We start from the raw sequence: 27,972 nt of genomic DNA, 5'->3' as shown, positions 1-27,972 counted from the left end.
CCTAGGAATATAAAGTATTAAAGAAGTGCTGATGCATCAAAAGCAACTTTGTTGTGTCCTTCACCCTTGGTTCTCTCTGGAGTTACATAACTGACCGCTCTAAACATCGATGAAGAAAAACCAGGCTTGTACTGGACCTTCGTACCTGCTGGCACATCCTTTCATTTGACACGGAACACCTAAGATATACTCTGGTTACTCTGAGTGTCATTGTTTTTATTGGAGATAGCTTTTCAGCGTTGGTTAGTTCCTTTAAGTCCTTTGATCAGTTTTCCAATGGTACTTCCATGTGAAATGAATGTGCTGCTTTATTCTCTTAGAATGAAGATACCTCTATTCTGTAATGGAAGGCCTGAGATAGATCTTTGAGCCACTACTGCCTAGTTGATATATTTTTCCTTTTTCTAGCAGTGTCTTTGAATATATTCTTCCTTATCAGGAAAATCTGACTACTTGTTTGTCTGATCTTACTTCCTCTGGTTTCCTTCAGCAGTATATTCTTTTTATAACTGCATCTATTGTCAATTGCATCAATATGCCTTTGTTTTTGGGACTTGTCTATCTATTCTAAATGTACCCTACTTAATCCTACTTTGAAATCACCATTTTGCTTTACCAAATTAACTAAAATACATTATTTCCCAGTTCTTTTAATCTATTTATAACTTAAATACATAAGCATGGTCTTAGTCATATTCTGCCATTTCTTGCAATCATGACCCGGATGAGCCAGACTGCTCCTATTTACAGATCCATACAGTCAGCAGAAACAATCATGAATCAGGTCTTTATTTTCCTTTACATTCAAAATACAGAAAAAACAATACCTGTGAAGTTTTGAAGCAGTTTAAAATAATCCTGTTAGCTCTGACATTCAGGATATATACAGTAATTTGATGTTTATCTTTCTAATTCATTATGTCCAGTTAGTTTTGGTAAGAATTTCTCCCAAGCCTTATGAATTTAGATTTACCAAATATAATAGACAGTCAGTGGCTGGCATTATCACCATTATTTGTGTCAAAACTCCAGATATTATAGTCTTATCATTAGTTTCATTTTGTTGAATGCAATTTAATCACAAATAATAAATAGAAATTGAAGTTTTGTTTATAGGCAAAGGTAATCAATCCTCCATCTCTAGTACTGTTTTCCCTAAGGCTAATTCTTCCTTCCACATTGAAAAAAAATGAAGTTGCAGGCTGGACATCAGGAGACATTACAGTTAGGGCTGCCAGGCTCTGGAATGGACTCCCAAGGGTGGTGGTGCTCTCTCCTACCTTGGGGGTTTTCAAGAGGAGACTGGACAGATATTTGGCTGGGGTGTTATGACCCCGTACTTGTTCCTGCCTAAGGCAGGGGGTCGAACCTGATGATCTGTTTAGGACCCTTCCAACCCTAAGCAGTATGAAACTATGAAACGTACTTATTATTTAGCTCTCCTGTTACCTTTCACAAAATCATATAGGTGTCTTTTATTTAATATTTTTAAAGTCTGTGGATGTTTGCCTGTATATAAATCTTTAAAATCTTTCTTTGTACATAATTACTTTTGTGAAATGTTTTTCATCTGACAGGATCTTAAAGAGCATTGCAAACATGCACATGCATGCATATATAATCTATATATTGATCTAAGAATCAAGAAACTTATCAGTATGACATATGAGCACCCATTCAACCTAACTACATATATATACACATGCATGCTTTGCTCAGGGTGGAGTATCAACCAATGAGTACTTACTTTACTCATTTATCCACTACTGAAACATCACTGACTGCAATCTTCAATATTCCCAGTCTTTAGCAATCTCAAGTGATGGCCAAAAACATCCTTGACATATTTTTTCCAGTGAAATTTTATTAACCAGTTTCCTTATTTTTTTTCAACCAGCTTTAGTAACTCATCTTAATTATTGTAGGATCTTTCTTGCTCATCTCTCAGCCTCCTCTCTAGTTGGTCTACTTTCTGTTCATATTCTGCTGCTCGTATCATTTGTTATTTCTATTATGCCTATGGTAGCCTTTGTTGTTCTTTCTGTGCCAAATACATGGTTACCACTCAAATTTAAATTTAAGTTCAAAATCTATTACTGACTTCTAAGTCTCTGAAAATTGGCCTTTGTATTTGCAAAGCTTGCTTCATGTTTATGTGCTTTTTCACAATGTGGGCTGTATCATTTCTCTTTCCTATTTCCATCTTTATTGTTTGTTGTTTTAGAATGCCTACTTGGCATGCATAATGAAAATTCTTATTTATTATTGTTCTAAAATTACCTTAAAATATATTTTATTCATTTGCAGTTTTGTTTTATTGTTAAGACATCTCATGTTCATTTGAAACCAGACATTTTTGTTATGTTATCTAGTTTCAATACTTACTGAAATTGTATGTTACCACTTGTGAAAAATGCAAAATACTTCAGTAAACAATATTTACTTTGAAAAACATTCTAGTTAAAGCAATTCTATTTATAATATATTTATACTTCAATTTTACCTGTCTTTATTTTTAACATTTTACTGGGACAAAAATACTTGGGGACAGATATTTGACTAATGTAAACTGTGGTCTTGGACAGATGTAACAAAAGGAGAATGAAGAGAGACCATATTAAGGGCACAAGAGTAGGCAATCCCAATGTGAAAGAAGTGAAGCAAGAGACTGTCCTGGCTAACTGGTGAGCTGTTCAAGAAGTTGAAACTTAAAAAGGAATCTTACATAAATACAAACTGTCCATATTATATTACATAGCCTGAGTATGCAGGGAGAAGAAAAATCAGGAAAGCCAAGGCACAAATTTAGAAACAAGTAGCAAGGGGCATAAAAGGCAATAAAAAGCATTCTATAAACATAAATTAAGAAGTAAGAGGAAGTTCAAGGAAAACATTAGGTCCCTTACTGAATGCAAAGAGCAATCTACTAATGGATGAAACAGAAGAATCTGAAGTATTTAATGCCTTTTTAACCTAAGTCTTAATGAATAAATCCAGGTATCCAATAACAAAGTACAGTTGGCAGCGAAGATAAGGAAGGCACTAATCAGTGTAGAGTAGGGAAAGAACAGATTAGAGAGACTGGATGTTTAAAGTCAGCAGGGCCAGATGAGATGCATCCTAGAGTATTCAAGGAAGTGGCCAAGGTAATTACAGAGCCATCGCATGTTATCTCTGAGAACCTGTAGAGGTTTCAGAATGTAATGTGATTGAAAAAGAGCAAATACAGTGCACATATTTTAAAAAAAGGAAGAAGGAAGTTCTTTACAAAACAGTTAGTCTAACATCAATACCTGGATATATTATGGAGCATGTCATCGTGGAATCTATTTCTAAGCACCTAGAGGATAATGAGGCAGCCAGGAATAGCCAACATGGATTTGTCAAGCGCAAGCCATGCTTGATCAACCTGGTTTCCTCCTATGACAAAGTGGATGCGGGGAGAGCAGTGAATGTAAAATACCTTTGTTTTAGCGAAGTTTCTGACCCTGTTTTTTATGATATTCTCATTAGTAAGCTAAGGAAATACAGTATAAATGAAACTACTGTAAAGTGGATACATAACTGATTGGATCATTGTGATCAAAGTAGTCATCAATGGCTTACTGTCTACCTGGGAGGAGATACTGTGGGCTTGGCTAGGTTTCTGTCCTAACCTGTCTGATACAGTTTACTATCTTCATGAATGATTTGGAGAATGGTATTGAGCAAATTTTCAGGTGACAACAAGATTGGTGTAGCCGCAGATTATTTGAATGATAAGATTAGGATTAAAAAAATGACATTAAAAATAGGAAAAATGGCCCAAAATTAATTGAACAAAGTTCAGTAAGGGCAAGTGCAAAGTACTTCACTTAACATGAAACAATCAAATGTACATGGCTTCAAATGGCTTGGCATCAGTACCACAGAAAAAGGCCTGGGATAATGGTGACCTGTAGCTGAGTATGAGGCAGCAGTGTACTGCAACAGTATTGTTGCAAAAAACAAGCAAACAAAAAACACCAACCCCTCAAACCATCAACTTTTGTATTAATAGAATTAATAGGGTTGTATTAATAAATATGTCACTTGTAAGTCAAAGGAAGTGTTTTAGGTACCACACTTCAAGAAAGATGTGGAAACATTGGCCCGAATCTGTCAGAGAGCACAAAATGATTAGAGGGCCAGGAAATACAGTTTATGAGAAAATATTGGAAGAACTGAGATGATTTAGTATGAAGAACAGACTGAGGAAGGATTTGATAATATTTACCATTACCTAATTGTGATGGTGTTTTCAGTGGCTTGTAATGAGCTGATAAGAATGTGTGACCTACTAGTGCAAGCTTTTCCATGGGCACTGCAGTTTCTGCCAGTTTGGGGCAGACGGTGCCTTGCTGAAGAATAAGATAATGACTCTCAAGAGCTTCATATATTTTCACATGTAAAGATAAATGTAAAGATTCTGATCTATAGGATTTCTCCTTTCCCCATTTTTTGGAATGAATAAGTTACCAGTTTTGTTTTAGGACTTGATTCTGCCACTCACTCATTTGAGTACAACTTACTCTACAACTAGTCTGATATTTGTCAGTACAACTTATTGTATGAAGCTACCCTTACTCTGAGTAACTTAAAATTGATTAGTTCTTAAAGCACATTCCATTCTGAATAGGTTTGTAGCAGCCATTTCCTCATCTAGTCTCTTGACCATTTTCAGCGATAACCTGATCCCGTTCTAGCAGATGCTAAGGCAAGTAGGATGTGTATGATTACTTTTATGCTGCTAGCTGTCTCTCAGTGCTGACATACACTACATGCACTGTAACAACTAGAACTGAAACTGGCTAAGTGAAGTGTTCCTTCATTGTGACTTGGGACAATAGAATGCCCTTGTGAAAATGCCACATGGTTGCTTTCCAGATCCTTTTGCAGGGAAAGAAAATAAAGGCTAGCTGCCATAGTAGAATTACTTTGTACATAATGGCCTTTGACCTTACAGAGCTGACCTATGCCACAACTCCTATGGATTTTTATTTTTCAGACAGCCATTTAGGCAGTATTCTGTTCTAAATAGCAGACCCTACTGTATTGTTAGATATACAAGTTGAAATAACATCAAAACAAACAGAAATGTGTTGCTAGCTTTCAGTGTTCTTGCCTCTTTGTATTCAGAGTGGGTACAGGAACCAAGGCTTATAGAAATAACAGGGCTATAGGCAGTTGCTCTCACTTCTTCCCTATGTCTGGCTCTGTTTAAACCCTGTTAGGAAGGTATTTACATTTCTTATATTTCTCCTTGGTAATAGAATCAGCAAAGCTATGAGCGTTTTTCCCCACAGCTTAAGCTATCTTCATTCTGTAAGCAATTTATATTGTGTACAGATACGACTGCAACAGATCCTTCTTTGTACACTTTTACAAAGAACTGTTACATTTTCTGCTCTAGAAGGGAATTGAATGATGGTTAAGGATCACTAACCTATTTTAGATTGAAGGCATGCCTCAGAAAATGTCAGCTTTTAATTTTTACTCATTTTTTTCACTACAGAAAAAGAATAAAGCAATTCTTTACATTTCAAAGTGTTTTAACACTGTGAATTCCTATTTGATATCTCTGGGTTTATCTTGTGAATTACATTTGCACATCTAACAGTGCTAAGATTTTGTGGCACCTTGCAGCACCTTTGAAAGCATCTCAAGACACCCCAGGGTGCTGTGGCATCCTGGCTAAGAATCACTGTTAGCAGCAGCAGCATTCGCTTGCAGTCCAGGATGATGGTCTTCCATGATTGCCTTATCTGTGGGTCTGAAGATGACTGATGAGACTGACCTAGGATCAACAGGTTCCATTGCAACTCGGGTATATGTATCCATGTGGGGTGGGTGGCCCTAGATTCTTGGTTTGGTCTGCAACATGCTGTTTATGCCATTCCCGCTTTTCTGTCTCCTGTTGTCGTGAGGTTTCAAAGTACTGAGATGTTTGCAGCAGATTCGTTCTCCATTTGGGGTATTCCTGGGAGGTAGTCTCCTACAAGTTGATGTGAATGTTGCATTTTTTCAAGTTGGCCTTGATGATATCCTTGAAGCACTTTCTCTGCCCTGATCTTAAATGTATGCCTTGACTGAGTTGGAGAATAAAACTTGCTTTGGGAGTCTGGAGTTGGACATCTGGATGACATGGCCGGCCCAGCAAAGTTGATATTGAATAATCTTTGCCTCAATGCCCACGGTGTTTGCTTGTGAGAGGATGCTAATGTTCGTGCATACTTCTATCCACTGGAAGCTTGAAAGAGCTTCCACATGCAGTGTTGATGGTACTTTTCCAACAACTTTAGGTGTCTCCTGCATGTTGTCTATGTCTCATCTTCATAGAGTAAGGTAGGGATCATGACTGCTTGATAAACTACAAGTTTTTGTGGCAAAGTGGGGCTCCCCGCCTAGCCACAGTGCTAGGTTCCGCACTTGCCTTTGGGCACATCTCCAACCTGACTTTCCTGCCACGCCTTGTTCTTATTAATTAGGATGTTAATTAAGTGGGAGGCTGCCCATTTCTTGCCCTGATGCCAGGGGGCACTATCTGCGGCCTTCCCGACACCACAGCTCATGTCTCGCAAATGGCATCCAGCTGTTAGTCACACCAGCCCCACACTGGGCTCCAGAATCCTCCTATCAGGACCCTCCTTTGATCCCTCCACTCAGGCAGCCTACTCTGCCATCATTCAGGCTGCCGAGCTCCCTGTAGCTATCTGCCCTCTCGGGCATGGTCCCCCCGGGACCTTCAGCCACACAGGCCCTGGCCTCACCTCCAAAGCCAGGTGGGACCCCAGGCCCTTGGCTCTGGGGCATCCCTCACGGTGGGCCCCTGGCCCTTTTGACCTTCCTGGTACTGGCCCCAGCATTGACCAGTCAAGGGGGTACTCTACCTCTGGCCTCTCTCACTAGCCCCACACTCTCTCTCAGGTCCACCTTCCTGGATGTGGGAGCTAGGGTGCCTCACACCATGACTGGTGCTCCAGGGTCTCACAGGAGACTCTCACTGCCCTCTGGAGCAGCAGGTTGTGGTGCTACTTAAGATCTTACCTTTGACCCACACTCAGCCTCCCAGCAATGGAGGACTTACCGGGGTCAGGACTCGCCTATCTCTCTCTTCGGCTGAGTCCCCCTTTATTCAGCCCTCAGCCTTTGGAGTCCGAAGACCTACCTAAGCCTACTCCCCTCCACCCAGGGCTCCACACTGCCCCCTCCACTCAAGGCTACTCATCTCTGCCCCCTTCACTCCGGGCTCCACACCACCCCCTTCACTTGGGGCCATGGGGCTTTCCTCCCCAGCAGGCTCAGGTGGCCGCCACTGTGCCTGGCCCCAGCTTTTCCTCTCAGGGTCTTGCACCCCCACAGAGCTCAGGTGGCTGCAGCTGTGCCTGGCCCCCACTTTCCTTCCTCAGGGTCTTGCATCTCATGGGGCTCAGGTGGCTGCAACCATATCTGCCCCCAACTCTCCCTCTTTGGGGTCTCTCACCCCACAGGGCTCAGGTGGCCATAGCCATGCCTGGCTCCAACTGCCTCCAGTGTTATGCAAATCCACCCAAAGGTGAGGGCTCAGGTTAAGGCACCCCTACCTGCCTTCTACCAGGGTGATAACTGGCCTGGCATTTCCTGGGGGCTCCCACACCACTGAGAGCCCCACCAAGCCACCCACTCCTGGCAAAGTTCAGTTTTAGGTCATGCCCAGGACCAGAAGCCTCCTAACCATCCCATACAGCTGCTCCCTTACTTCTAGGATGATCCATGATGCCTCACAGCCAGGCAATGTTGCTACCTGCCCAGCCAGCAGGGAACTGAGCTCTTTATATAGGCAGCCAGAGATCTAAAATGGCTGCCTTAATCAAGCACCTGCTGGCTGCTTAGCTTTGGTCTTAAAGTGGCAGGCACCAACAGTGCCCTGCCACACACCTTCCCCCTTTAAATGGTACCTAGGGGGTTTCCCCTGTTTCTCCTCCAAAGCAGGCTCCCACTGGAGCCTGTGGGAGCCCCCCAAGTGGCGAGCAACCTCAAAGGTGCTCCGCCACAGCCAGGTTTTGAATCTGATGTTGCAATCTTTGAACAACCATTTCCTCAGGCATCCAAAGGCTGCACTTACGTATCTGAGGTGATGTTAGATTTCTTTGATGTCAGCCTTCTGTGAGAGATGGCTTCTGAGGCATGGGAAATTCTCAATGTTCTCCAGAGTCCCACTGTAAATCTGAATTCTTCTGAATGTTAAACATCAGTCCCATTTTCTTCTATGCCTTGGTAAAGGCATCAACAATTGCCTGAAGATCTGCTTCCAAGTGAGCATACACTACAGTATCATCAATGTACTGGAGCTCGATGATTGAGGTTGGGATAGACTTGGTTTTGGCTCGGGGTCAGCTGAGATTAAACTGTTTACCATCTGTTCAGTAGTTTATCTTCACTCCGGCTGGAAGCTTGTTGATGGTCAGACATAGCATCATAGTAAGGAATATCGAGAAGAGTGGTGGAGCCTTGCTTAACTCTTGTCTTAATCTCAAAGAGATCTGTGATAGAACCATTACTGAGAACCACTGATCTCATACCATCATGGAGCAGGCAAAGAACAGTGAGAATCCATACCATCTGTACCAATAGCACTTCTCAGTTGACAGCCTAAGGCTTTCATGAGGTCAAAGAAGACCATATAGAGAGGTTTATGTTGTTCCTGGCATTTTTCCTGCAGTTGGCAAGCAGTGAAGATCATGGTTGTGCCTCTTAATGCCCTAAACCCACACTGAGATTCTGAGAGGAGCTCTTCAGCAAGTGGAAGGAGATTTTCTCACAATGATCTTTCCTGTGGTGGACAGCAAGGCGATCCCTCTGTAGTTTCCACAGTTGGGCTTGTCTCCTTTCTTGGAGTTTGTCACAATCAGTGTCCCTGAGGTCATCTGGGAATGAGGGTATCAAGCTGTGATGTGAGCTCCTCTCTCCCATGCTTGAAGATTTCCATGGAGATTCCATCAGCTCCAAATGCCTTGTCATTTTTCGTCTGCTTGATAGCTTTCCTCACCTCTTCAGGGGTTGGAAGGATTCTGAGATCATCTCTGACTGGATGTTGTGGTATGGAATTGAGAACACTTGTCAACAACAGAGTCTCAATTGAGAAAGTCTACAAAATGCTCCTTCCAACAGGCATTGATAGCTCCCCTTTCTTTGACCAGGCCTTGTCCACAGGGTACTGTAGCATCCTGGATGAGAATCACTGTTACAGGTTTTTGTTTCAAGCAGCCATAATCCTACTGGCATCAGCAAAGTTGCACCAGTATATGCAGGACCATTTTTAGCCCTTACTAAATCTGTGTTACAGAATCTTTTCTGCACTAGGTGGTCCAAATCTCAATCAGTGCCTCCTTATTTTCTTTAAATAGCATTGAGTGTCTGTTTTTTTAATTATTTTGTTTTAAAGGTAATTCATCTATTTCCCATGTTTCTCATCTCTTGTCTCATCTTTTATTATTTATAGCTTATGAATATATGTATATATGTATGTTTGTATATATGTGTGTGTGTGTGTATGTATGTATGCATGTTTGTTTGTTTACTAAGTGGTTTTATTATCACTTTACAGACATTCCTGGACTATTTTAAACCATAGGTGTGGGCAGTCTACCAAAAATATGTTTTTGCATTAGAGAAAAATTCCTGACCTCAGATAATATGTGCTGTGATAGTCCATCAGTCTTCTGCCTTCCTCTTGTGTTCCTTGAGATTTACCTGTTACTATATTTAATAAAATGTTTAAAAATATTTAATGTCTCACTAAATAGGAACTGGCAGCCAACTCCCTAAAACTTTGCATTCCAAATGTCTTCTGTGGACACTAGTGGTTTTAAACTCTGAGCTTGAGAGGTTCCTACCATGTCCACATGCAAGAGCATAGGTCCCAGACTAGTGATCTGTTGTAACATACATCTTCAAGATATAGTCAGTTTAGACAAGTAATTGTATGCATACACATCCAGAGAAGAAGACACCTCTTGAAAAGGAAATGTTATGAGTTAGCTTGTGTTTATAAGCACCCTAGTGAATAACGGATGTTGTGCAAGTATCATGACTTCAGCAATAGCTCTCATGAATAATTTGCCTCTGAGGTACACTCTGGGCACATCTACATGAGATACTATGTTGCTGTAACTTGTTGCTATGGTGACATGGATTCAGCAGGCATGAACTGTGATGCCAACGCTACTGCGCAGCTTGTAGCAAGTACTAAATAACTGTGCAGTAACAACTGCACAGTCTGGCACACATGTAGACATGCCCTCTAAGTCTCACTCCATCTCCTTTGTTTGCTTCATGAGAATCATGATTTGCTCCTACTTTTTACCAGCAGCAAATATTAACAGACATTTTCCGGACCTTTGCTGAAACTATTTGTTCCCTAATTACATGCTTTATGTTAGAACTAAGAGGTCATTCAACACCTACTTATTTGTGTGGGTTCAACTTTCAAAAAGATGTTAAGGGAAATCTGATTCTTCCTTATTTCCTTGTACAGCTATATAGACCAAGTTATAATCTAGTTACCAAATGAATAAAATAAAGGTGTAAGAAAAAAGAAAAAAAAGTTAGAAAATATATCAATAAAACCAATTTTATATATAGTTGTTTCTTTTTAAATTATAGCTATAAAAGTACTGAAGCAATTTAAAAGCAAGAATATCTCTGCTAACAAGAAAAAAGGTGGTGATGGAGGAGAAGAGGAACAAGGTTTGGAATATCTTCAAACAAAGAGGAATCGACAGTTTCCAAAAATATGGTTAACAAAATACCCCTGGCTAAAATATGATGAAGAAAGAGGGATAATGTTCTGTGCTCTGTGTCGCAAACATAGTGTTAATTTAGGGGAAACTGTACATAATTTTTGTTCCGGAACTGATGACTTTCAGCTTGAATTTATAAATGCACATCACAGCAGTGAAGCTCATGCCTGGGCTAATTGCATGGAGGCTGCCAGCAGTGCTACTCCAGATACTGCTCCTGCTGAGGAGATGTTAAAGAACATGAGCAAAATAACATTAGGAAGAATTGAAAACATTTTTCGAACATGTCATGCTATTGCCAAATCTGGACGTCCCTTCACAGACCTTGATTGGATGTGCAAGCTAGATGATATGAAAGGTGTGGACATTGGTTCTGTATTTAGAAATTACAAGTATGCAAAAATGTTTACACATTTTATTGCTGAAGTGGAACGAAGGGCCTTAAAAGAGAAACTAGAAAAAAGTAAGTTCTTCTCCCTCATTAGCGATGGAGTCTCAGACAATTCAATTAAAGAAACAGCAGTTGTATATGTACGTTTTGCCAATGAAGGAAGAGTCCACTGCCAGATTGTTGGAGTTCAGCCAATTGATAAGTCTAATGCTTTGACTGTAAAAAATGTGATTGAGAAAATATTGCAGATTAATCTTCAGCTCAATCTGTCAAGTCAAGACTGGTCCAGAAAATTAGTTGGGTTTGGAAGTGATGGTACTGATGTCATGGCAGGAGAAAATAATGGAGTAGCTAAACTTCTGCAGGAAGTTCAGCCTTGTGTACAGTCCGTACATTGTTTTGCTCATCACCTTGAATTGGCTTACAAAGGAGCATTGGAAAGCATTCAGCTGTATACTGTTTTAACTGATTTCTTGCAAAATATATATTACTTTTATCATAACTCACCTCTAAATAAGAGCAATCTCAAATCCGCATATGAAGCCTTTAAGTTACACCTAGCTCTTCCCTCTAAAATTGGTGGGTCCCGATGGCTACCTCGCCTACAGACAGCTCTTCAAATCCTCCTGAAGGGTTATGCAGCAATTGTCCTGCATCTGAGTAAGGTAAGTTCTTCAAAAATTGGATGTAATGCAGTGGGAAAAGAAGTTAATGGATCCTCATTTTCCAGACTTTTTTACATGAATTATCTTTCCTATTGAGTTTCAGATTCAAGGAGATCCAAGTGCCACAAACCACCAGAAAGTCAAAGGTTTTCTAAAGCTCCTTCTCAAAATGGAGGTTGTCAAGTTTTCTCATTTCTTATTGGATGTCATTAATGTCCTCAATATTCTATCCCGTGTTACACAGGATTGTAACTCTTCCATTGCAGATATATTTGCAACCATGCAGTCAACATTACAAACACTTCATATGTATCAAACAAGGTGAGGCATATCTGAAAACTGCATCAGACAATTTACATTAAATTATAGAAAAAAGGTTAGTATATAGTGTTCTGTGTCTTTATATCTTTCAGATCCGGTCCAAAGGAGCGCCTAGTGGAGACTGTTACACATTTTCACGGTCACCAGCTTTTAGGGAATGGAAATATTTTACCATTACGAATGAAAGTACTAAGCAATATGATGAAGAGACTACACGACTGTTTTTGTGATGCCAGCCAAGATATTTTGAGAGCAACCATCATTGGAAGTTTTAAGCTATGGCCAGACAAAATCGAACAAGGTACAGAAAGCTATATACTGTCTATTTGAGTAAATGCACATTTGTAATATATATTGCTTAAGTTATGCAGCTGTTTTCTTTTACCTCTGTTACAGACTTTGGTGAAAGGGAGGTGTCTGTCCTAACTAAACATTTTGAAGCAGTACTAGAGAATGCCAATGTAAAAGTTGATGAGGTTGAGACTGAATGGAGCATGCTGAAATTAGAGCTATATGATAGGTAATAAGAATACTGAAATTATGTGTGTTTATTGAACTAGAAATGCCTAAAGTATGTGTTTTGAAAGACTATGAAATTCTATAGCTGTGACCAACTTTTTGTTTATTTTTATTCTCTTTTAGATTTCAAAATATCCGGAGCTTGACATGGGATTCGGTGAACTTAGAATACTCGCATAAGTATCCTAACATCCTGACACTAATAGATCTGATCCTAACACTGCCTGCAAGTTCAGCTGAAGCAGAACGAGGCTTCAGTCAAATGAAGCGTACCACAATGCAACAGCACTCTAAACTAATGTCTGACAGTGTAACTGATCTCATGGTAATTCAAATGAATTCTCCAGACATCAGAAAGTTTGACCCAGAGAAGGCTATTCACCTGTGGAATACTACTTGTCAGAGGAATAGAAGACTACAGCCTAGCCATATGATAACTAATGAAATATCAGATTGCTCTTCGGACTCTGATTTGGATAGTCATTATGGAAGTGATTAGAATTGCACAGAAGTCCCAATTTCAGTTTGCAGCCATTTTTATAGCATGCATTAACTTTGTAGTATTTAATTAATGCAATTTTTGCTGTGGCTATTCATTACATATCACATGCCATTTTATGTTTATTGCTGGACCGCCAAAAGCATTTCCCATGTGTGCATATGTGTCTGATCTAGAACACCAAGATCATGCAACAACATAGTGGTTTAGAGGGGTTCATGCTATTGGTAGTTCTTGGGGCAGTTAGATGTCTCTTAGTTTCTTTCTGGCCAGGAGGCGCTACCAAGAGGAGGACCTGCCAAGAAATGTAGTCTCTACTCTCAAATAATGCAATCAAATTTGTATGACAAGAAAAACAGAGTGAGATTACTTCTGATATTTCTGTGCATCAAAACTTTCACGAGGCCTAAGACCCAGACAGGACTTAAAATGAAACAAACTCCTAAAGCAACTAACTTCTAAATGAAGGAGATCATTGTGTACTGTGGGTATAAGGCAATAATGCACATAGCTGCAGAAGGTATCTTGGATATATATTACATACTAGGCCTGTGCGAAGCGGCTAGTATTCACTTTGGATTCAGATTGGGCTGATTCAGGGGACAGTGATTCGATTCGGTGATTTGAATCACTGTCCCGAATCGATTCAGCTGAATCTAATTCAGAGATTTGGCCACTGGTGAATTGGCCAAATGTCCAAATCGGCCCCATCTCCTGCCTACTCTCAATGGCTGCCCCGCCCACTCTCCCAGCGCTCTGCTCTTAAAAAAAAAAGCCCACACTCACTGGATGCTTCCAGGCAGCGGAGGGGGTCATCCCTGCTGCCCCCCACTGACCCACACCACATGGGGGGCTCTGTTATGAGCCCCCCGACCCTGCCCGCTTTCTCAGCACCCCCCACGGCTGACCCGCCCACCCCAGCTCCTGGCCCTTTAAAAAAAACCAGAAAGCTCACACTATCCAGCTCCTGCCAGGCGGGGATGTGATACCCTCTGCCCCCCACTGCCTTGTGCTGCATGGGGGGGGCTCTACCATGAGCCCCCAGTAGCCGCGAGGCCACTGCAGCAGCTGGTGAGTGGGGACTTTTTTCTTTTTTGTTTTTTAAAGGCCCGGGAGCTGGGGTGGGCAGGGCAGCCATGTGGTGGGGGGCTGGAAGAGCAGTCGAGGGGGCAGTGGCAATTGCCCCTTCACTTAGCAGCAGTCAGTGAATGGGGTCTTTTTTTTAAAGAGGCTGGAGCTGGGGCCAGGCAGGGCAGCCATGGTGGGGGCTGGGACAGTGGGCAGGGGTCGGGGGTGCTCAGGGGGGCTGGGGGAGCAGGCAGGAAATGGGGCCAGGCAGAGGTCCCTCCATGGTCCCCTCCCCCATCCTCTAGCCCCCCTCCCCTGCCCCCTACTTACCAGCATGGAGTTCGGGTCCCGCTCCCTGCTGCAACAAGTGGGGACTTCCATATTGCTGAAGCTCTCTGAATCTTTTCCGAATTGATTTGGAGACCTTTGAATCAATTCAGACCTTTTAATTGGTCTCCTGATTTGATTTGGATTTGGAGATTCGACCACCGAATCGGGCCGAATCTCCTCTGAATCGAATCATCACCCGAAGCTTTGCACAGCCCTATTACATACACAAACTGTTTCTAGATCTAAGCAGTTACAAGATTTGATAGTGGAGTAAAATAAATGGACATATTCACATAAGCATTGAATATACACATACACTGGCTGCTTACTCATTCCATGTATATTTATTTGGCACAGTGCAATGCTGGATAGAATCCCCAATCTAGCTCTATACAAGCTAGCTTATATTATTGGAAGTAATATTTCTGTGTTAATGTGGCATTCCATAGCAGCTAATATTCCCTATTTCTCAGTGTGGCTAATTAGCCTAAATATAACTATCTTGTTCCTAGTACCAAACTAATTCACTTAGAGCTAGCTTGGGTACCTCTTTGTGCTGCTACGTTGTGCCTTGTACACATAATCTGGTAACATCAGAACAAGAGATTAGTGTTGTAAACCATAAGATAGAGCACATCTGTAAAGGTATGTCTTTTTTAAGACTTGTGCATTTTCTTATAGCTAAAATGTTGAAGTATGCTAATCTTCTAAAGCAGCAAAAAACAGCCTGGTATGTGTTGTACTGGGTACATTGTTAGGTATACAGTGTTGCCTATTCTCCTGATTTTATCACAAGTCTCATGATATTTCATGTTTTTCTTAAAGCTATAGCTCCTGAAGTTGAGAGTTTCAGAAATATTTTTAAAGGAACTTTCAAGCCACCAGGGTTGTGAAAAAGTTTTAGCAAATAAAAACAAGCCAAAAATTTAGTTTTTAAAACTCATTATTTTAAAGGCATTTCATGATTTATGTCTGATTTATGATTTTCAAATACTGTCAGTTGACAGCACTTGGTACTTGGCTTTAGGATGATTCTTGCAAAGCGTCAAAGTACCATCCCAGCATGCAACATATTCTGAAATCATAGAAGCATAGAATATTTAGCTAAAAGGAACTTCAAGGGCTAGGTATAGACACTCAAAAAGCCCAAGATGGAATTGATCTAAGTTGCATGGTTTTCCATAAGCAGTGTAGTTTAGATTGGTAGCAAACAGAACACACATTTACCCTTTGGTTGGGTGGGTATGCAAGCTGCCTATCTTAGACCAGGTTCTGCCAGTTCTGCCAAACTTCTGTTTTGTTATAGGTTTAGACCAGTTTCAAATCACTTATACCAATAAAAGTGTCATGTTTTTGATGACTTGGCCCAAAGGTCATCGAATCCAACTCCTAGTAGTATACCGGAATCAAATATACTGAGACCATTTCCAAGAGATGTTCGGCTAACCTCCAGTGCAGATCTTATAACATCTTTAGGTAGCCTTTTACATTGTTTTATCATGCTGACAATAAGAAAGTTTCACTTAATATTAGGGGTGCACCTATAAAGATTTTTTAGCTGATACAGATGGCTGATTATTAACCAGCCATATTGGTTAATACCGATCCAATACCAATCCGATCCATACCGATCCAATAGCCAATATGCAGCCTGGCAGCTTGGAGCAGCATCCAGCCAGTAAGCCTGTGGGGGGGAAGGGGTATGGGGGAGAGAAGGGGCATGGGGGAGCAGATCAAGGCCCCCAAGGTGAGGGAGGGAGTAGGTCTAGGGCTGGGATGGGCAGGCACTGCCCAGCCAGGGTGATGAATGCACCCCCAGAAGCAGGCTGGGATTGCAGGCAGCTCATCCACAAGGGTGTGAGGGGGTGGGTTGGGGACATGGCACCCCACCACTATACACAACCCTGAGGGAGGCATGGAAAGCATGTGCCCCCAGGATTTTTGCACGGGGTGATGGTGGGCTGCCTGCTGTGGGCTCAGGGCCAGGGGCTGTGCTGGCCTCTTCCCTTGCTCACCTCCACTCAGGGTGGGGCAGGCAGTGGCGCTGGGAGAGGGGCTACAGAGTGGGCTACAGCCACCCCAAAATTCACCATAGCCCACCCTATGTACACTCCTCCCAGCATCACTGAGGCCTGCTCTGCCCCCACCCACCCCGGGTGCAGCCCCAGCCCAGCTCCCCCACTGGGAAGAGGTCAGCACAGCTCCTGGTCCCAAGGCAGCAGCAGGCAGCCCACCCTTGCCCCACACACAAATTCAGGGGGCACATGCCCCCTTGCCTCCCCTGAGGGAGCATGCAGTGGCAGGGAGCTACTTCCCCTCCTCATCCCCCTTTCCCTGGGATGAGCTGGCCACAGTTCCACCCCACTATGTTGTCGTGTCCTAACTCCCTAACCATTTTTGTTGTCCTCCACTGGACTCTCTCCAATTTGTCCCCATCATTTCTGTAGTGGAGGGCCCAAAACGGGACATAGTACTCCAGATGTGACCTCACCCGTGCTGAATAGAAACGAATAATCTCTTTCCTCCATCTGCTAGCATTGTTCCTACTAATGTGGCCCAGTATGTCGTTAGCATTCTTCACAACAAGGGCACACTGTTGGCTCATATTCAGCTTATTCTTCATTGTAACCCCCAGGTCCTTTTTTGCAGAGCTGCTGCTTAGTCAGTGAGTCCCCAGCGTGTACCAGTGCATGGGATTGTTTGAGATTTCATGAGATTTCTTTTGGCCCAATCCTCCAATTTGTCAACATGTCTCTGAATCCTGTCCCTACCCTTCCAACACATCTACTACTCCCCCTAGCTTGGTATCATCTGCAAACTTGCTGAGGGTACATTCCATCCCATCATCTAAGTCATTGATGAAGATATTGAATTAAACCAGCCCTAGAACCAATCTCTGGGGCATTCCACTTGATACTGGCTGCCAACTGGATATTGAGCCATTTATTACTATTGCTACTATTATTGATTACTATATTCAGGTAATTAAAGAGTTTCTGATGTAACCAAAGCATTCTCATTATACTTCCTATCTTTGCATCACATGGGTATTGCTTGTATTGCACACTTAATATAGTCTCTTACAGTGATTGCTAGCTTTCCTGGCTCTTCCTCTAAAGCAGGGGTGGGCAAAATATGGCCCGCAGGCGAGATCTGACCCATCAGTTAATTGTGTCCAGCTCGTAGCTGCCTAGTACTCTGCATGGGGCTGAGCTCTGCCCCCTTCCACGTAGGGCAGCCTGTGCTGCTCTTTCCTACCCCACTGCACCTGCCACACACCCACTGATGGCCCTGACCCTGTCTCCAGCCAGCATAAACAGCTTTCTGGCAGGGCTGTTGCCACTACTACTGCTGCTGCAGCTGCCTGGGTACTGCTCAACTCCCCCTGCTTCCAGCAACTTCTCCTCGTCCTACCTCTGGCAGGCACTACATGGCCAGCCAGGCAAGGGGGAAGTTGCAGCCCGGCAGCTACTGTCCCAGCATGCTGAGCTCCAGCTCCTGGCTGTCTTCCATCCATTTGGGTGCCCACCTAGGCAAGCTGGAGCTGGAGCCCTGCGCACTGAGGCAGGAGCCACCCAACTGCAGTTTCCTCCTACCTGGCTTGGCATGTGGTGCCTGCTGCCCCAAGTGGCACAGCAGGGGGCAGAAGGAAGAGGAGGTGGAGCCACTGGAGGTGGGGGGAACTGAGCAGTACCCCGGTGGCTGCACCACCAGTGACGGCACCCTACCAGGAAGCTGTGTACACTAGCCAGGGCCAGGGAAGTGCTGTCAGCAGCTGCAGGGGGTCTACAGGTGGGAGTGTGGCCCGGGCTGCCCCAGGCATGAGTGCCATGGAGGCAGCCTTGGGCCATGTGGCAGGACAGACCATAACTGCACTGCCCAGGTGAGATCTGCTGCACATGCCTCCTGCCCCCTCTCTCAGCCTCCCCCCCCCAACCCTGCCCACCCCAGCTAGCTTCTTGGATCTAGTGCACAGGCAGCGCCCCCCCCCACACACACCCGACCTCCCACCACTCCACATGCACAATATACAAGAGTATCTTTTATTTGAGTATACTTTATTTTGAGCTATTATGCAATCTCCTCTATATAGACTACTCAACATAGATCAGGACAAAAATATTTTTTATATAAAATTAAAATACTTTATAGTAGATGTTTGATTTTTAGTATATGATTTTTATCTATTATTTGTTTGTTTTTATGATTTTATGTATGCAGCCCTTGCTAGCTCACCAAAACTCATTATGTGTTTTTGAGCCAACCAAAATAATTGCCCACCCTTGCTCTAGATTATCTTCTCAAGAACCTTAGTCTGTCAGTTTCCTGAGTTTGCTTTATGCTTTTCTTACGTCAATTATCCTTATTCAATTGTTCTTACTTCTTCCTTTTCTTAGAATTGTGAACTCTCTATAATTTCATTATGACTATCACACTTCCACCTTCACATTTTTCAGTCAGTTCCTCATTAAAACTAACTATAAAATAGCCACTCTATTCACTTCTTCCACTTTCTAAAAGATGTTCACTTACATTTCAAGAAATGGTTGGACTATCTACATCTGATTTTATCCACATGTCTGTTGGACAGACAATACAGGTCCCCATTATGGCCAGAATCCTGTCCTTTAGATGCTTCAGATAGTTACTCTAAAGAGCTGTCCTCCCCACCTCTTTGTTCTGATAAGGCAGCAAACAATTGATCCGTAGCAGACATTGCCTGTGTTCTTTTCTTCTTTTTCTTTATTCGGCGACATTCAACAGACCTGCCTTTTATATCTTCCTGATTTCAAAGCAAGTACATGCTTTCTTTATATGCATTGCAATATTTGCACCTTTTTTGCTTTCTCATCCCTCCTAAACAAGCTAGAACCTTCTGTGTTAACATTCCAGTCCTATTTGTCTCACAAAGTGCCTGTGACAGCATAGTTTTGGTGTTGTACTAAGACTTGTAATTCTGTCGTTTGTAGTCCTAGCAGTTGTACACAGACATCACTATTGCTCATCAGGTTGCCCCATTATTCTCCCTCTTGCCTTTCCTAATGCTTAAATGCAATTTCTGATTTTCCCCTCAGACGTTAGCCCTGTGACTAAGTTGTTATGGTTGGTTGGTTGGTTGGTTGGTTGGGGGTGGGGGGCGGGGAGGGTTGTTTTTGTTTTTTGCTCACTTCTGGGCTTTTGTCTCCAGCTGCCTTCAACCTAGGCTGCAAGTTAATTTTGAAGGATATTCTTCCTTCCTGTTCTTTGTCAGATAGGCCCTGTCTTTTCCCCCCATTTCTATTTGAAAGATTACCATCTTGGGGTCTTAGAAGCCAAAGCCATCTCTGTAGCCATGCATTCACTTCCACTGTCTCAGTGTGGTTATAAAATAACTCTGTGCAAGTAGTATTTCAAAAGTAAATAAAGAAAAACAGAAATCTCATGCACTCACACCCACCTGGCAATAATAGTGCTGTTAATAGTGATTAATATTGTATTATCTAGTTTTCTTTTCACCCCAGCTCAGATATCAGTTATCTCCGACTCAAGTTCCCTTGAATTCCCTTTTCATGCAATCACTTCCAGTACCGTTCACAAAACAGTATTACATAAAAGGTAAGGATGGGGGCATCTGCATCCTGGGAAGCTTTTGCAGATAGGCAAGAAGCAGTTGGGTTTCAGAGACCATAGAGCTAATTTGGGCCGTGTACGTTTTACATTGCAAAGCTTTGTCCGGTAGGCATCTGGGGGAGGTGAATGATTTAGAAAAAAAGGAAGGCTAATGTCAAGAGTGGAAGAGATTACACACTAAAAGGAAAAACTGCATAAAGCTAAGTTAGTATAATGCTGTGACAATATTGTTTAAAATTCATAAAACAATCTAAAGCATGTCAAAGTTAAAAGAATGATCAACAACCTGAAATGAAATTAGAGAAATGAAGACTGACTGATTAAAAAACTCCACAGCAGGATGGTACTTGTATTTACAAGTACTACGCTGCTTCTCAGTTAATTAGTTTCCTGCAGCCTAATAGGGCCTCACATGTAGACACGAGACGTTTACTGCTGAGCTAAATATTCTACTCCACGGTGTCTTGTGAATCATAGTAAAGTAGGACTGGAATGGACCTTAGCAGGTCATCTAGCCCGACACCCTGCTCAAAGCAAGATCATGTGATTTCTATAGCCTACAGTTTTCATCACGTCTTTTTTTGGTGCATTAAACTTTAATTTAGTAAATTAGGAATTTATTAGGATTCTGTGTGAGTTAGCAAATGGTACACCAAGTGCTGATTTTAGAGTTTTTTTCTGAGATTATCTAACTCAGATTTCATCCAGAAGTGATATTGGACCCCCTTTTTAGGCCATTATCCTACACATATTTTTCTTCTGTTCCCCTGCCCACTGGGACTCTGTTATGGTATTTGAATTCTTGAGTTCCTTATGTTGACATCCAATCTCAGAGTCTGACACATCCAGTATCAAAGTCCCAGATCCTTCAGCCTTTCCTTGTATGGCTTGCCTTTTAAGACTCTGATCATATGGGTGGCTCTTCTTTGGACTCTCTCAAGTTTGTCCATGTCCTTGCGGTCTCACCAGTGCAGAGTAGAGTAGAAGAATCACCTCCTTGGTTTTGCTAGAGATGCATCGATTGATGCATGCCAGAGTATTCTTTGCCCTACTGGCTACAGCATCGTACTGCCAGCTCATATTCATACTGTGGTCTATTATTACCTCCAGGTCCCTTTTTCTCATGGTGCTAGTTAGTTTGGTGCCACCAAGCCTGTAGGTGTGTTGGGGGTTGTTCATCCCGAGGTGGAGCACTTCACATTTCTCGACATTGAACTTCATCAGGTTCTGATCCGCCCAACTTGCTAGCCTGTCTAGGTCTGCCTGTATGTGTAGCCTATCTTTAAGCATGACCATACTCCCCCATAACTTGAGAAAATATTGTAGATATCTGGAATTGTATATAACCAACCTACACTACAGTATCTAGAGTTTTCAAAGTTAAAAAGAAAGCAACATTTGATATCTATGATAAGATTCATGTACATAGAATGGGTTTGTATGTAATGGTGGTGGACTTTAGTGAAAGGGCTTTTTACTTATTATCTGTCAGTGTAGAATAGGATGAAGTAGATAAGTGAACATAGTGAAGAAAAGGAGGCCACATGTAAATTAATTGCAATTTATCATACAGTTCTGAAGTTTTATCAGTTGGGCCCAGATCCACACCCAGCTCCAGGAACTGATTATGCTATTTATATTAAAGAATAATTAGATAAAATGCATAAAAGGTGTTGGCAGAAGGGACCAGAATCCTTATCTCCCTTCTCCCAGGAGAGCTCCTTATCACTGGGCTACAGAATGTTCCCCCTCACTTGCTTTCTTTCTGGCCCTATGAATTATACATAGTGACCTTTTTTGCATAGTGGCTCAGGTTCAACAGGAGGTTTGAAGAACCTTACCTATAGACTGGTATTTTGGGCACTCTCTTGGGAGATGGAAAATGTAGGTTTGAATCACTTTGGGCTGAGAAGGACATTGAACATGGCCATCCTGCTTCCTAGGGAAGTGCTCTTGGGCACCTATACACATGCCAGATGTCTTCTCCAATGTGTGCTAATTAGCATGCATCAGAACAGATTCAATTAATCAAGTCTGCTGGAGCATGTTAATTAACATACTCCAGCAGCTTCTGTGTCACATCTGTTTAGTATCTCAATCCTTCAAAATGTTCCATTTTGAAGGATAGGACACTGAATGCATATGACATTGTGGGCATTAAAGTGCACCCCCCCCAGCACATGTATAGACACTCCTAATGACTAGGCCATGAGTGCAGTTTTGCACTGATCTCAGTGTTGTCCATGTAGTCTAGGTGTACATGATCAGGCCGTCAGCCATTGTGGGTTCAAGGTCACTGTGGCGGAGCACAGGGTGCTCCTGCCACTTTAAGGGCCTGGAGCAGGCAGCCTCCAGGTGCCTGATTGCGGCAGCCATTTTGAGGCCTATATAAACCAGGCAGATTGGCTGCAGGAGGTCAGGCAGCAACATTGCCTGGCCTTAGGGCTGCTGTGAACGCCCGGAGGTAAGGGGGAGCTGCAAGGGGATGGTAGGAGGCTCCTGGTCCTGGGCATGACCTGAAACTGCACCCTGCCGGGAGTGGGCGGTCTGCTGGGGCTCTCAGTGGCGCGGGAGCCCCCAGGAAATGCCAGGCCAGTGATCACCCCGGTGAAAGGCGGGTCGGGGCGCCTTAACCCCTAGCTCCCACCACCACCAGGTGGGTTACCCTAGTGTTTACTGGAGGGCCGAGAGGGCCCGTGTGATGAGGGCCGAGAGGGCCCGTGTGTGTGAGGGGCCCAGAGAAGGCGGACCCCGAGAGTGGGAGTGATGTGGGCGAGGTGCCGCGGTTGCTCCTAGGAGGAAGGGATTAGTGGCACGGTGAGGCCCAGTGTTAGTGAGTGGCTAGAGAGACCCAGCCCGAAGGGGAGAGTCCCCTCGACTGGCCCATGCTGGGGCCAGGACCAGTGAGGGTCAAAAGGGCCGGGGGCCCACCGCGAGGGACGCCCAAGAGCCGGGGGCCTGGGGTCCCAACTGGCCTTGAGGTGGGCCAGGGCTAGGTAGCCGAAGGTACCAGGGGAACCACACCCGAGAGGGGAACAAGGCTTCGGGTGGGCGAGGTAGCCCAGATGACGGCGGAGTGGCCACCTGAGGAGAGAAGACCATAGTGGGGTCTTGCACGTAAGATTCTGGGGCCCAGTGTGGGGCCGGTGAGATGTTGAACACCATGATGCCATCTGCGAGGCTTGGGCTGCAGTATTAGGGGAGGTCGGAGCCGCAGAGCGCCCCTGGGCATCGGGGCAGTCAAAGGGCAGCCTCCTGCTTAATTATCATCATAATTGAACTCATTATCATCAAAGGCGTGGCGGGCGAGATGAGCGGGCGGTTGCCCAGAGACAGGTGGGCGGGCCATGAAGAGCTCGGCCCTGAGTAGGCCTGCTGTCACGGTGACAGGCGGGCGGGCCACAGAGCTCGGCCCCAGGAGGCCCCCTGTCACAGTCACCTAATTTGCAAATCCCAAAATAGCCTAGACATAAGCTAAATGCCAAGATGGATGTATCACTGGGCGCATCTACACATGCACATTTACTGCGCAGTAACCAAAATTACTGCATAGCACAGGTGCACATCTACATATGCGTGCCCATACTGCGTAGTAATTATGGTGATTTACAGTTACTTGAGCATAAATTTGATAGCTACGTCATGCAGGTATCCAATTTATGCCGGATTACTTACTGCGCAGTAACGCATGTGTAGACACCTTACTGTGCAGTAACACTGCATATACGAACTGACTTGCAACTAACTTGAGCGCACTTTAATGCCTGCATGTGTAGACACTGGCCTATTCCCACTTACTGCACAGTAATTTACTGTGCAGTAAACAAGCTGGTGTAAATGCACATGTAGACGTACCCACAGAGTATGTGTAGGAGGAGAACTTTAGGAGCCTAAATAACTTTATTGGTAAAAATTGGTGCCTAAGTGGTTAGGTGCTTCTGTGGATTGGTTTCATCTAGGTTCATTTTTAGATCTGACCTTTGGATATTAAATGGGTATATATGATGGAAATTGTATACATAGTATGTGATTATATATAATTATGTATAAAATGTATTAATAGTACCATTAAGTTACCTTATTGGAATAGGATATAAATGCTAGAAACATGTATTTTGATATGAATATTCTTATTTTAGTGGAATGTTCATTTTTATTTTTCCCCAGGTTTAATACCAAGTAAAACATTTCTTGACATTTTTCTTGACTTGATTACTTTGAACCTTGGAACAAACAACCTTCCTGATATATGGTTGCGCCTAACAGTTTCAGATGTAAGTTTCTGTGCTATTTTCATTTGTTTAAATTCTTATAACTTGAACATTTTTTTAGTGTGATGCATGAACTCAGTTCCATTTTACATGTAGTAAATGCATCCTTATTCTTACCATGAAAAAGCCAAGAGAGTAACTATTAAAGGGCATTGCCAGTTATTTGCTGCTATTCTTTCCATTCTGTTACTTTGTGGAAGCAGCCATGTCAAGAATTAAATCCATATTTCAGCACTCTATTTATTTATTTATTTATTTGTCCATGTTTAAGCACATACAGTAGTATGTGAGTGCCTTAGCTTGAGGGACCAACGCATAGACCCATAATCTAGTTTTTTCCAAATACCAGATTTGAATATTGGGACTGTTTGATTAGAATATTAAATTCCCCATGTTATTCCTAATTAACAAAACATGCACCCAAAGTCACTATTTAAAACTATGGGATAATGAGGATTACCAGATTTAGCAAATTTCCGTTCTTCTAAAAAAGGCTCGCTCAACTTCCAGTCAAGTGGTTCTCAGAAAGACTTTATAATTGGGGCTTATATGCTGCAGACAAACTTTTAACTCGTTAATCACATCTTAAGTGTAACGTGTAGATGCGGCCTGGCTGTTCTGAACAGAACCAAAGCTCCACCCGTCCCTCCTCTCTACTCCCTGCCACCCATGGGCACGTCCACATGTTCATTAATGTGCAGTAGTTACTGCGCATTTAGTATTTGCTTAATGAGGTACTAACTAAATGTGCAGTAACTAGAGTTACTGTGCAGTAGCACCAGCGCACAGTTTTTTTGTATGCTTATCGTGCAGTGGCCTAATAACACTATGCAGTAGCATATTGACATGGTTTTTGACCAACATGCTACTGCACAGTGTTGTTAGGCTACTGCACAGTAAGCATATCATGTAGATGCACCCAATGTCTGTGATGGGGCAGTACTAAGTTCATAAATCTTCCTTCCCTATAGGGACACAAGGGCCAGGGAACCTTAACCTGATCGCACATGGTGTGAAAGGACATTTTACTTCTCTGTGGGCACATCTACACATGCTATTAACGCATAGTAATAAACTCTGTGCACATCCCAGAGCACTGTGTTTACACATGGTCCTGGGACCGCATCACTTTGAGTCAGGATGAAGCTGTCCCAGCTGGCAGAGGACCTAGGGGGTCAGCCTGCTAGCCTGCGGCTGCTCTGACCTAGCTCAACATGCTGTGAAGGGGCTGGCTGGGGCCTAAGTGTGCTCCATTGTGGGGCTAACCAGTAGGCAGCACCCGCAGTGTATCACCTTGTGCCCCAGCCAGCCATGTCAGCATCTACATGTGCAGTGCTGAGGAGTAAAAAAATTCCACAGCAGGGCAGTACTTGTATTTATAAGTACTACCTTGCTAGAGAGTTAATTCGTTTTTGCAGCCTAATAGAGCCACATGTGCAGACACGGGATGTTTACTGGGCATGTCTACACATGCATTAATGTGCTGTAATTATGGCGCATTTAGTTTAGTACCTGTAATAACAAGTACTAACTAAATGTGCCATAATTGGTGCTACTGCACACTAGCACTGGCACATACTTTTTAGGTGATACTAATGTGCAATAGACTAATTTTACTGTGCATTAACACATTAGTACCGCTTTTTCGTGCCCCACTAATGCACAGTAGAACTAGTCTACTGTGCCGTTAGTGTCTTGTGTAGATGTGTCTGCTGTGTAGTTAATTAGTCTTCTAAATCTCATGTAAACATGCCCAGTGCCAGCAACAATAACAAGGCACAAACGAAGAGTGTCTAAAACTGTCACAATATGACAAGAAGCAACTTCTGTCAGATTAAAGAAAATTCCTTCTGAATAATAGCATAAAATAGTACTGGCAATATAGATACTTTAATTATGTAGGAAATTCTGTGCACAATAATATATTCCAAACTATTTATGTTTTTATTTTTATAGTTACAAAAACTGGCATCTACGTTAACAGTGAACTCGGAGCTTATTGACTGGCGACGATTCTTACTAGCAGCTTCACAGCCGTGGCCAATTCCAACTGTGATACAACTCCTTAAAACCCTACATGGCTTTAAAGCTGTTGATGAAGCTGCATCAGGCTTTGTTACACATGAATACTATAATCAGGTTCTAACTCATGCTTCTTTTGAATATGAATCTTTTGCAAGATTATGCAAGAATATGATTAAATTGGGTAGTGCATTATTAGTTTTGTTCATTTCGTGGAGGCTGGGGTGGCATGAGCGCTGAGGCGCACAGTTGATAGCCCAGATTGCAAGTTTGAGGCCTTAGCAAAAGTACTTATGGCATGGCCTGTCAAATTCCAACTAATCTGCAAATTCTGCTAAATGCCTTGTCATAAGGACCCAAAAAAGGAAGGAATTTCATTTCACAAGCTCAGGTTGGATGTTGAAAGTTTTGCTTTTCTGAGAATATTTTTGTGAAACATATCTTGTGTGCAGAGGACACATGAAACTTTTCAGAACTGTGCCCAATAATTGCCAATCCCATCATAATTTGTGGGATAATTACACTAACTCCTAATGTTCATTTTTTCTCTTTTAGAGACTACTTTCTAATGAAATGTTCCCCCCTTTTCTAGGAAAAGAAACATTGTTTTATAATGTTTGGTATCTTTTCTGTTAAGACATCTGGTGTCATAGTTGTGTAAAAAAAGTCCAAACCAAGCCAAAGCAAAAAAAAAAAAAAAAAAAAAAAAAAAAAAAAAAAAAAAAAGCAGAATGCCTATTTAAGTTTGACCCTATACTGACTATGGGGAAAAAGTGACCCCAAACTAAAATAGGCATACTGAGCATTTTTGTTTGTTTCTGTTGTTTTGGTTTGACTTGGTTTTGACAGTTCTATTTTCACTGTAACATTTCTGGACTTTTATCTTCACTTAGTTAATTAAACAATTTTTAGAAATGACATTTTTGCTTTCTACCTGCTGACTAGCCAGGTCAAAATTGCAAGATTTTTGTATTCTTTTTTGTTTTAGAAATCTTTTTTTTTTTTTTTTTAGCCTTTATTTTGCATAGTTTGGTAAGCTTTTAAAAAGTTCATGCAAGTGTGTCATATATAAAGTGTTGCATATACAGATGTTACCTTTCTCCTTTAGCAAAATACTACTAGTTTTTTTTAATTTAATTTAGTTTTGCTTTTAATTATATGCAAAATTAGTCTTGGACCAATTCTTACTGAGCAATAATCTATTTTACAGAACCATCCAATGCACGTAAAAACTATATCGTTATGTCACTTGAGATTTAATTGGTGATAACGAAAGAATTTTCAGGAAGGCTTTAATAAATTCTGCAGCACTTATTGCAATAGCTTCCTTCCAAAAGCATCTATAGTGCTCCTCTTGGAAAATGAAATATTGGCTATGAAATTATAGATTCATGAGGTTTTCAGAATTTCTGTACCCAAGGTATCTCTTCTTTAACTTAAACCTTCCAGAACTCCCATCTCCTTTCTAATAAAGAAA

At 42.4% G+C, this 27,972-nt stretch overlaps 1 protein-coding gene across 6 annotated transcripts in view; it reads left to right on the top strand.

Annotated features, from left to right (window-relative positions):
- SPEF2 (sperm flagellar 2) overlaps positions 1–27,972 on the top strand; it is a 188,962-nt gene that overhangs the window by 102,449 nt on the left and 58,541 nt on the right. For 2 of the 6 annotated variants that reach the window (XM_019496053.2, XM_019496051.2), the window contains 5 exons: positions 10,663–11,855; positions 11,953–12,176; positions 12,269–12,477; positions 12,573–12,696; positions 12,819–15,521. In XM_019496053.2, coding sequence (XP_019351598.1) covers positions 10,663–11,855; positions 11,953–12,176; positions 12,269–12,477; positions 12,573–12,696; positions 12,819–13,194 — 2,126 coding nt within the window. In that variant the 3' untranslated portion in view covers positions 13,195–15,521. The other 4 variants (XM_019496054.2, XM_019496055.2, XM_019496052.2 and 1 more) reach the window with 3 other exon arrangements.

This window comes from Alligator mississippiensis, chromosome 3 (assembly GCF_030867095.1).
Source record: "Alligator mississippiensis isolate rAllMis1 chromosome 3, rAllMis1, whole genome shotgun sequence".
In the NCBI taxonomy this organism is placed as follows: Eukaryota; Metazoa; Chordata; order Crocodylia; family Alligatoridae; genus Alligator; species Alligator mississippiensis.
This window is presented reverse-complemented; position numbering and strand designations above follow the sequence as displayed.